Source organism: Mastigoproctus giganteus, chromosome 9, assembly GCF_048544385.1.
Source record: "Mastigoproctus giganteus isolate SK-2022 chromosome 9, ASM4854438v1, whole genome shotgun sequence".
Classification (NCBI taxonomy): Eukaryota; Metazoa; Arthropoda; class Arachnida; order Uropygi; family Thelyphonidae; genus Mastigoproctus; species Mastigoproctus giganteus.
Window position 1 is genome coordinate 73,877,571 of NC_143583.1, and position 12,078 is coordinate 73,889,648.

General features: G+C 32.9%; 1 protein-coding gene across 1 annotated transcript in view; it reads left to right on the forward strand.

Annotated features, from left to right (window-relative positions):
* The window catches only part of mRpL21 (mitochondrial ribosomal protein L21), a 44,739-nt gene extending 40,810 nt beyond the window's left edge, over positions 1–3,929 (forward strand). The window contains exon 6 of the mRNA XM_090381477.1: positions 3,704–3,929. Within this exon, the coding sequence (XP_090237603.1) occupies positions 3,704–3,807 (104 nt within the window). The 3' untranslated portion in view covers positions 3,808–3,929. The remainder of the gene's footprint in view (positions 1–3,703) is intronic.
* Positions 3,930–12,078: the final 8,149 nt, after the last annotated feature.

Sequence of the window (12,078 nt, forward strand, 5' to 3'; positions counted from 1 at the left end):
GCAGCCTATTTTAGCGTAACAGGATGTGTACCATCCATACCTTTTGCTCAGCTGCATTAGTTTTCCTCATATGCTCTTCTCTGAGATTGCTAAATCACTTAATTTACAGCAATCTGATCCATTGTGACTGATCTCTCATGGTTCGAATGGTCTTTCAACTGTAAAGATTATTGCAAAGTACCTTTTATCTCATCTGTCATGTCCGATGGGCTTTCTATGACTTTTCCTCATCTTCTCTTATCTCTTAGCCAACTCATGATTGAACAAACAACCTTGCTGCAGTTTATATAATAGCCTTTCATGGAATATATATCAAAAGCTTTACTTTTTGATTAAGTAAGGTATCTGTCTGATCCACCCTCTTTGTTATTATATTCATGCATGAAAAGAATTCTGTCTCCATTTTTATCTCTTTGATTTCTTTTGAATTTTTTTTTATCGGATCAAGTACACATCACAGAAAGAGTATATAATGATGTTTTTCAAAAATCCAGGAGGATCTTAGATTATAATATCTGATAATCTGATCCATTGAAACGGATCTCTCATGGTTTGAATGGTCTTTCAATTGTAAAGATTATTGTAAAGCACCTTTTAACTCATCTGCCACATACGCTGGACTTTCTGTGACTTTTCAGTTCAAGTAAGGGATCTTCTTTATTGTATTCATATATGAAAAGACTTGTCTCCATTTTTAGCTCTCTTTGATTTTATTTGAAATTTTTATATCAGATCAAGTACACATCAAAGAAAGATTGTATAATGTTGTTTTTCAAAAAAATCTGTTATGAGTGACACTTGCTATTTTCTATTCATGAAAATATCCAATTTTTACATGGCATTAATTTTTGTTTTAATTCAGATGCCAATAGAAAGTTATCCTGAAATTTTGTTATTAGATCAAATGCTTATCAAAAAAAGTTAACAGTATGGATTTTAAAAAAAAAAATCTGTTATGTGTAGTAGTTTTTTTTTTTTTTTTTGCACAGCGTAAAAAATGCAGTGTTTTTTATTTGATGATTTTGATAGCTTATAGCATAGATAACTTGCTGTTGGAAAAATAATTTTCTAATTGATGAAATACACATCTAGAAAAGTTTATGTAATGGTAATTTTTTCCATTGTACTTGACTTTTTGCCAGTTTATACTGAGAATGTTAACAGATAATATACATGCATCAAAGAAGGTATTACGGCAATATACTTTTCAAAAAAACAATTTATAAGTGATAAGATAGATGTTGAGTTTTATCTTTTGTTTCTTTAACAACTGCAATTCCAAACTAAAATCATAATGTAATTATTCATTACAAAATGAATTATTTAATGGTTCTGATTAAAATTAGCATAATAAAATTCTTAAGAGAGCCAAGAAATTCATATCAATATAGAATCAGTATTTATTCAAGAAGTAACATTGATTTCTTCTAGCTTTGCAAATGAGCAAACAAGTTTTAAAAACCTAAGGCATGTCTAACAACACCTCTCTTCCAGTGTTGAGACTTTTAGGTTTAGCAATATTTAAAAGAAGCCAATCATACATGAAAATGTCAAAAATTCACAGAAACCAGAGAAATATACAAGCCTTTACAGAAATAATATTTACATTTCATTGGAGAATTGACTCAGATGCAAATCTACCTTTGTGCATAACAGCGAAAAAAAAAAAAAAAAATATATATATATATATATTTTTTAAAAATATCTTTAAAAAAAAAGAAAAAGCTGTATTGGAAACATGGGGAGATTTTGCATTGCAGTGAAGCTTGAAACCCTAGTTTTTCTTATTTCATAGTAAATTGAAATATTCAGTGAATTTTCAGTAAAAACTGTACACAGTTGTCACAGTTACTAGAAATAAACAACTGTTACTTGAAACTATTTTTCAATAGATATCTTTTTTTGGCTAAAACACAAAACACTACCTTTCTGAGAGTGAGATTTTTAGAATGTTTTATACTTGATTCTGCAATTTTTCAATATAAAAAAAATAAAAATAACACTTCTCTTTGGGGGATTGCATTTCAGCTGTGTGCATAGGGTTGTTGAATGATCTAAATGAGTTATAATGCCTCTTGAGTCAGAGGAGTTTGCAGCTTTATTGTAACCTCAGTCAGTGGAGCAGTTGACACTGGATTGCACATTTTTTGTAGAAGCATATAAGCTCAGTCTTACATGCTTCTGTGTGCATTATTACAGACCCACGACTAATCCTTAATGAATATAGGATTATTACAAATTATTTCTTTATTGTAACTAAAGTGTACACAGTGTTGAAACTAAATTTCTTAACTTCCTTCAGATAACCTTCATTTTATAATATGAATGGTGTATCTAGGACACTCCCCTGTGTGAATCACTCTAGATATACCACTTTTATAGCATAGCCTTGTATGAACTTTGTAATTTATTTTTTCTCTGTTAGAATTCTTATATGGAATTGAAAATAAAATAAGCAGTTAATTTTAAAAAATTAATAATATAGTGTTAACCTGTTTGTTTGTGCAGTAAGTTTTATGTAGTTGAAGTAAATATATAGAAGCCTATAGCACCACAAATCGATATTTATTGTTGACAATATTTTTCTGTTCAATAATACTAGGTACTATAAATTAAAATATATTCATAACAATTATAATTAATTTCATTTCAAAATTTTTAATAAAATAACTGTCATAATGCAGTCACAGGATAATATATCTCTTATTTTTTTTCCCTACTGGTCCATAGTTCTGTAAATGCTATAAAAATAAAATATTATACTCATAATGATAATGGGTACATAAAAGAAATTCATTCCTTATTATAATCTTTTTTTTTTTTCTTTTTTTTTCTTTTTTTTTTCTTTTTTTTTATTTAAGGAGATTTTTATGTAATTCTTTCACAAAACAGTGCATAAACAGCACTCTGAATATTTTCTTGCACTTGGCCTTTTGTGAGAACAAGTCAGTAATGGATGAACTTCTAAATGTTTGGATGCCAGGATCACATACAGATAACTCTGTATAGAGATGGAACACAAGATCTGTAAAAACAACCTTCTATGATTATTTTCATGCATTATTTGCTTTCTGTAAGAACACGATAGCAATGGATAATTTCCCTGTAAATTTTGACACAAGAAAAATATAGCATGTTGTGCTGCTTTCCTGTAGGGTGAGTTGCAGAACAATTTTTGACATTTTCATGTATGATTGGCTTCTTTTAGATATTGCTAAACCTAAAAAAGTCTCAACACTGGATGAGAGGTGTTGTTAGACATGCTTTGGGTTTTTAAAACTTGTTTGCTCATTTGCAAAGCTAGAAGAAACCAATGTTACTTCTTGAATAAATACTGATTCTATATTGATATGAATTTCGTGGCTCTCTTAAGAATTTTATTATGCTAATTTTAATCAGAACCATTAAATAATTCATTTTGTAATGAATAATTACATTATATGATTTTAGTTCTATAATACAAATACTTGAATGTTTTACAAATCCATAGGTATAGTTCATGTAATTATTTTTTAATGATAAGTGCATCATCCTTAAGTATACCTTATCTTTCTTTCTTTCTTTTCTTTATCTTAGTTTTGTCTTTATAATGGATACCCAAAGTTAAATTGTTAACACTGTACACTATTATAATAGAATAGTACACTGTTATTTAGTATATTAAATGTGCCTGCTTATAAGTAATATTATCTTAATTTTTTAGTTAAGAGAATTCCTTTGACTATGCTTCGAATCAACAGCATTGAATTTACTGACCTTGTGAATAGTGTTCCACCTGAGGAGGGGGTGAAAGGGAGGATTTTCTGATGTTACTATTACTACAGTATGATGGTCAGTTATAAATTTTAGAACAGAGGAGCATGTGTAGATATGTGGCATATCTTTCAAGTATTTAAATGCAAATAAAGTGTTTTCAAAGTTTACCATAATTTGTCTTAATATTTCTTAGACTCTGTATGACAGAATAAAATTATTGCAAGACTTTGCTGTTATTGCACCTTTAATGTATATTTAGACTTCATTATTTAATGCTTACATTTCAAAAGAATTGTCTTTATTCTGATTTTTTGTTATTTATATAAGTATTCATGTTGTGGACTTGTGCAATAACAATAGTTGAGAAAAGCAAAAAACACTCTTTGTAAAAAAAAAGTTCATAAATGTTAAATAAAGCACAAGAATTTGATTACATTCATTATTATACAAAGAATCCAATATTAATTTAGCTATTCATTAACTCAGTGGGGTTAAGTGAGAAATAGCAAACAGCAATGAGGATGTCTCTGCTTTGATGAGACAAAAAGAATTGTAATCTTTTTGTCTCATATGCTTGCTAAGCACATTAAAAGAGGACAAAATTTTTTCAAGATAAAATTAGAAACTTACAGAATTACTTAAAATTAGAACTTAGAGAATATTTTCTCTCTTACCATTGTATCCTCATTAATTTGATATTGATTATTTGAAATGTAATGCATTTTGCATTATATACATTATATGGAAATTGCAGCATGGATTTGTTAAGGGGGGAGAGATCCTGTCTGACCAATCTTATCTATGATGATACCATTTTTCCACCAGTCTTTTTAATATAAATACACTTTATTTACATAATATTTTATGTATTGTACAAACTAAAAGACATGTATTAAAGATTACATCATTCCCTTTACATTCTGCTAATACACAATGCTGTTATGTAAATTTTACATATCCATTTTGAAATACTCTTGTAATTTAGTTTGCTGGAACTGATGATAGCATTTTTTTCAGTACATAATTCTTAATATATTTTAAAGACAAAATGCACAGTGCATAATAGCATGTGGGTTTAAATAACTATATAATATCAGTGTAAATACACCATAGTTAAACTATATATGTAGTGTAAAGGCATCGTTTTTAATCATATCTTATTGTGGCTACCTTCAAAACGAGATACCAGGTATTGCACTACTTCGAATAAGTAATGCTTCTCTAGTAGAGAAGACTACTGTTATTTATTCTCAGTGGATACCACCACCCGTTTCAAAGCTGTTGGCCTATCATCATCTGAGTGGTGGCATCCACTGAGAATAAATATCTTCTCTACTAGAGAAGCGTTACTTATTCGAAGTAGTGCAATACCTGGTATCTCGCTGTGAAGGTAGCCACAGTATGAGATACAATTAAAAACAATGCCTTTACACTACATACGTAGTTTAATTTATGGGTAAACTTATGGTGTATCTACACCGATATTATATAATTCTTAATAGTAGCCAGATACAATAAATGAAGATGTTCACTATCACTCTGGCATTCTAACCATGCGATCATCTAATTAATGTTTTCAAGTAGTTTGCTAATTTCTGGTGCTTTTTCCTTACGTGAGTCATTCATGTTATCTTCTGTGTCACTGGCTCCTTTTTGTCGATTGTCTTTCCACTGTTCACAGAGGCCGCAATTTCTTCCTCACTGAGGTAATGCACAACTGGACCTTTCACATTCAAGTCAATCCAAGCAGCCAGATTTTATTTTCTCCAAGACTGCCACCAAGTACGTTACAAGCAGCCTTTGCTTCTTGTTCTGAAAATGCTACTAATATAAGGTTATTATTAGTGATCTCATATTTTTTAATAAATTTTTTCCAGCAGTTTTCAATTGCTGTTGAGCTTTCTCCCATGTTGTCAACGTCTTTCAGTGTTAATGTTTTCAGAAATTCTGAGATCACAACATCAGCAAGTAGCTCACCATGATAGTATTCATTGAAGGCTCAAATAATGCCCTAATCCATGGGCTGAATTAGTGCAGTTGTGTTCTTTGGCAGAAATGCTACTCTAATCTTGTCATTTTTGATTTCAGGACATCAACAGCAGGATGAACTCCCAGTGATCTGACAGTAATAGAGCTTTTTCTTCAAGTTTTTTGGTAAGCAAGTGGCATCTTACCGATGGTACAGACTTGCTTTCAAACCATGAAGTAAAAATATCACTCATGATATTTTTACCAAGTTCCAAATATCCAAGTTCTGAGCTAATTTTATAAATCACAGGTGAAAATTTCATGTTGATGTGCTTAAAACACTGGAGCTTTGGCTTTTACCGATGCACAATGGCTTTAGTTTGACAAGCTAAATTAATTCTGTTTTTGTTAGTTTTCATGGCCACTTTGTTGGGTGCCTTTTTATTATCCAGTGACTGAGCACAGTACTGTTTCATTACAGTTTATCTGTTAATTAATTCGTCACCTAAATCACATTACACGGAAATTCAGGAATGCTTCTGCTGTTATCAAATGCCGATTTGCCTACATGATAAGCCTTCTATCTTCAAAGTCATCCTTCAAGAAGCTTTAAATGTGTTACATTTCTACCAATAGCTTATGAAATTTAAGTGTCTGTGCTTTCAAAATTATGTTTGTTAGTACTCCTTCACTGCATTTCTGTAGAAACTACTTGTTCCACATCACTGTTTTCACAAAATCTAGTTTTCTTTCTTTGGAGGCTTGCTTCGTCTTCTACAGAGTCTACAAATGAATGCAATTCTTCTTCCTCTTCTATTCAACTACAGATCGTTCTCTCTTGAATTCCACACATGTGAAATATACTGCATTTCATTTTACCACACTTAACTCTTTCAATAATCTTTAACTTTTCTTCAACTGTATATTTTTTTTTTCTTTTGGTGGCCATTACAGCCCTACTGATTTACTAATTTTGCCATGTATTTTTGATGCCCTAGAATTTACCATGTTTTGAGAAAATTAAATCAAAACCAAACTGTCTAACCTATCATAATGCTGAAATGAAATCATGTGATTTCTCCATAATCGCTTGTCAGTTCATGTATATTTCTTTCTAGTTTAGTCATTAGCAGTCTTTGCTATACTACGTGTAACTTCTAGTCTAAGAAAGGATGTCATGTGCTGTTGTTTACAAAAATTTACTTTGTAACTAATATAACACACTTGATGAATGGTAGCTGTATTCTCCTCCAGAATATGGTTACCATTTTTTCAATTAGCATTTTACTGATATACTCTTTTGCATCTCTAGCTGAGGAGAGAAACTGGGTGTCTACAGTTATTAGTCTCCGATAAGCCCCGTTGTTTACAAAAATTACTCAATAATTACCAAAAAATTACTCAACTGAATATTGAATATATCAAAGCAAATATATAGCTAATTTTTAGCAAATTTCCCATCTTGGAAACAAGATGGGAAATTAGCTAAAAATGCTTACTGTACATCCTTTGGTAGTAGGATGTACAGTAAATAAATAGTACTGTAGGATGTGCAGTATTCACTTTTTTTTAGTTTCCAATATGAAATGGCTAGTTCTTTGGGGGGATATGATCATACCCATGGTATATCCGAAACTGCAGTATGAAGAGGCATGTTATATTAATATTGCACTGTATTTAGATTTCATAGATTTCAGCAAAGCTTTTGACACTGTTTCACATGAAAAACTGCTGTACACAGTGCAGCAGTATGGCATTAGGGGAAAGTTATTGCTATGGATAAAGGGATGGTTGAGTAGCAGAACATAGAGGCTGGTTATAAATGAACACTGCTGTTCTTGGACTAATGTTATTACTGGAATCCCTTAGGGTTCAGTGCTGGACCCCTTACTATTTATAATATTTATTAATGATACTGATGAGGGCATATCAAAGTTATTGTCTAAGTTTGCAGATAAAACAATGGTTGGTAGGATAGTTAATGACAAGAATCAAGGCCATACTACTGCATCAAGACCTAGAAGAATTAGGCAAATGGGCTGAGAACTGTTAATTGATGTTTAATGTTCATAAATGCAAGGCACTGAATATGGGCAGCATTAATCCCAGAATGACATACCAATTAGATGACACCATACCTCAAGGTAGTGGAGAATGAAAGAGATTTAGGGATAATTGTGCAGTCCAACATGAAGTTCTCTGAGCAGAGCAGAGCAGTGCAGACAGGCTGCCAGAACAGCTCATGGCATTCTGTCAATGATATACAAGAACTGCAAGCAGGGACAAAGAGGTGATTATCACTTTTTGTAAGGCAATGGTTAGGCTGCATCTTGAATACTACATATAGGTCTGAAGCTTCTTTTTAAGAAATATGTGGATCTTTTGGAACAGGTGCAGAGAAGAGCAACCAAGATTAGTCAAGAACACCAGGGGATGCTCTTACCACTGAAGACTCCAGTTCTGCAAATTGCTGCACGTGTAAACTAGGCACTTGCAAGAAGGTCTGATTGAAGTGTTTAAGGCTTTAAATCAATTGAGTAATTTTGATGGTATTCTTTCTCTTTCTTGGATAATAAATAAGGAGACATAAACCTAAATTGAAAAAGTAAAGCTGCAGGATAGTTGTGCAAAAATTTGCTTTCATCCAGAGAGAGGCGATTGTTGGAACAAACTACCATCGAGTGTTGTGGGAATGGGCAATTGAAGGAAGAATTAGAAATATTATTAGAAGGGATGGACAGATCAGGTGAATAGTTTTTTCTTTCTTTTTTTTTTTTTTTTTTTGGCCGATGCTGTATAAACTTACTTCCTTGCCTCACTTTCCATTCTACTAATATAATAATAAAATTAAATGGAACTATAATGAAAATTCTAATGCACAATGTATGGTATAATTATGCAATATGTCACCTTTCAATTTTGCATTTTTACCTGCTTGCTCAAGGATTGGGTGCAGAATCTCAGTAAATTTTTGTACCACTAACATGCACTATGGCTACATATGTAATCCATTTTGCTCATTCCACTGAAGCCAGAATACACTTGATCACTAACAATAAAAAAAGTGCGTTCACAATATATAGGAACGAAGGGGGTGTCCTCTCACTAAGAAAGGCATAAGTTCTGCAAATTAGAGCATCTGGAGACTAGGCACGTGTGAGTTAATCTGATTGAGTTGTATAAGGCCTTGAATGGTTTGAGCAGCCTCAGTGCTGATGGAATTCTTCCTCTTGATCAGATTACGAATCTGAGTGGCATAAATTCAAATTGAGAAAAGTTGTAGAATACGTGTGGAAATTTGCTTTTATTTTATTATTTATTTTTTTTTATGAAAACCCCAAACACGAGAATTATTAGAACCTTTAGTACCGTGCCGACCGGGTTAACCGGGTGGGTAAAATGCCTGCCTGGCAACCCAATTCAAACCCACCAAAGCGGGTTTGAATCCTGCCTCAGGCTTGGATCAGAGTAGTGCAAAAACCTTGGGAGGTGCATTATGGCCACAGAAGCTGATGCGCCAACAACTAATAAAAAAAAAAAAAAAAAAACAGTACCGTACTTGGGTTGGAGGTTGAGAAGATGAAAGAAGATATTTGTTGATATTAGACTTGAATTTCTGTAGACTGTAATTTTCAGGAAGCCAGCGGGCAGTTGATTGCTGGAACAAACTTTCATCTGCCGTGTAAGTTGATAGCGTAAATAAATTCAAGGAAGAAGTGGACAAACTTTGAAGTGAATGGATGGGTGAAATGGGAGGGGTTTTGTTTGGCTGATGCTTATAAGCTTGCTTTCTTGCATCATATGTTTCTACCAATGCTAATATGTGTACATTCAGTATGACAATGAATGTACCTTAGAGAAAAAGTACTTTTGTATGGGAGGAGTTAAAAAAATTATCATTTATTATAAATGTAGTTATCTTACCTATTATGCAAAAAGAAAGTAATTACCACAAAACAAATGCAGCAGATTTACACTACAATTAGAGTTATACTTGGCAAGGTGCAATTTTGTTACTGGATTACCAAAACATCTTAATATTCAAAATAAAATAAATCATAAAGATAAGAAAGAGATAAAGCAACATTTGCCCTCAGCAGTGCTAACATGCTGCTGCCTGCCCAAGGAGATATACCCTCATACCCACTAAAGCGTAAGTGCAGTTTTCATAATAAAATGAACAGAATTAAAGATGGAACTCAAAAGCATCACTTCTTTGAAAGGACATCAGCATTTAGTGAGTTCCAAAAATAAAGACAGAACTCAAAAGCACTACCCCTTCAAATGGAGATCAGTATTTTGGCAAATTCCAAAAAAAAAAAAAAAAAAAAAAAAATGGTATGGAAAAAAGAAGAGGATGGTATAGAGAAAACGTTTCTCTATACAATTGATCTAATTGTTTTTTTTTTTTTTTTTTCAAAAGTAGGATATTATTTCTTTATATACTGTGATAGACAGTATATGAAATATTGTATTCATGTCTAATGCCCTTTACTACTTAATATTCCAAAAGTTCTATGACTTAGAATATTTTAAAATTGTTCTCAAGCATTGTCTGGATGAACCAGAGCAAGTCTCCACCAATGAGGTAATACTCACGTAGTAGCCTTGCCAACCCGTAAACGGATAGGGAATCAAATGCTGCCTGGACGTCGATATACGTAACGGTGATTTCTGAACCGTGTTCAAATGCCTCGAGAATCTTGGTAGTGGGGGTGACTAGATTTGTAGCGATGGATCTTGACCAGGTAGCATAGTGGATCTGCGGTAGCTGTTGTGGCATAATTTGGATGGTTAACATTCTCAGAAGAGATTTCTCAAAGAGCTTTAATAGGCTTGATACAGAAGAGATTGGACAGAAGTGACTGGGCTGAGAAGCAGAGCGTATTTCGGCAGCGGTCTTTCCTTCCCTGCCATATAGGAGGGAAGGATTTTATTAAATAACGATAATAAACAAATGTACTGAGGCATTTCAGTATAAACTGAGGAATTTCGTGGGCACCGGATGCGGCCGTAGATGCTAAGCTAAGTTATTGCGTCAATCAATTTGATATTTGTTTAATATTTTATTTTATAAGTTTCGTTCAAAGAAGTCAATGTATTTAATTTGCATTTTGTATGTGAATAATTTTTATATATAAAAAATTTTAAAAAAAAAAGGTGTATATTGTTTCTAGGGGTTTGAACCCCTCCTCCCAGATGTCCCGCATTGGAATGCTAAGGATCTGGTCACTTTAGTTTAGTTACAATTTGTGCAGCCACAAATATTGTCCATTTAATTATTATGAAAATTTCGTGTCTTGAATTTGTGATTTATTTTCGCCATCTACCACCTAACAAGTACCACACTTAGTTGATGTGATTTTTCGTGTTGTTTATTTGACATAAATTTATTGAATTCGTGTTTTATAAAATAAAAATTACTAATTTTCACCGGGGGGATTTTATTTCACCCCCGGTCACCCCCGTGGATTCAACACTGGTTGTGATCATCAAAATCACCAAGGAAAATTACTTCTGTTTCAAAGAGAAGGAGTTAAAGAGATCCAAGTGATTAGTGGAGTTGGGAGAACAATAGCGGTAACAGATGAATTTGGCATAATCTAGAGAGATTTTAAGCCAGACAAGATATAAAAGAGGAGTTTCCAAATTACTAAGTCTCTGACAGCGAATATCAGAGCGGACATATGCCCAAGTGCCACCTTTGAAGCGAAAGGAACCATAGTGAATAATTAGGGCTACCAGATGAGCAGTTGTTGAATTCACCGATAACTTGGACGCTAGGATTATTTGGGATTATTTTTGAAAATTTCATAAAGTTATTGTTGTTTCAAAACCATGTAATAAAACTGCGGTGTGATTATGGATATCATAACTAGACAGAAAAAAAAGAGTATATCTAAAACGATTTGTCAAAGTTTTGCAATGCAGCAGAGGTGTTACACCTCCTGTTGCCAGGTGACCTCAGACAACCGAACAGTTATCAATTGCATATATCCACAGTTTCCAGTTTCGTTTATCCTCTTTTTTCCCTTTTTTCGTATTTGCGTCAGTTACTTCAAAGTTACTTCAAAGATTGGTTTATTGGACGGTTCCCATAAAAACCGAACTCCCACGAGGAAAGTTTGGCATTGACGAGGAATGGCTGCAACCCTTGCAGAGTGTGCTTATATAGCTGAAAGTAACAGCTGATGTAATATTACATCATCACGTACGCGTGTCAGTCTTATCTGATGCAATCTGTAAAATATTGCCATATACTTACGGTATTCGGACGACAATTACAATTTTAAGGGGTGATGCACTTTCTTTGAACACCAATGTATATCGGATGGATCTCTCTGTGGTTCTGTT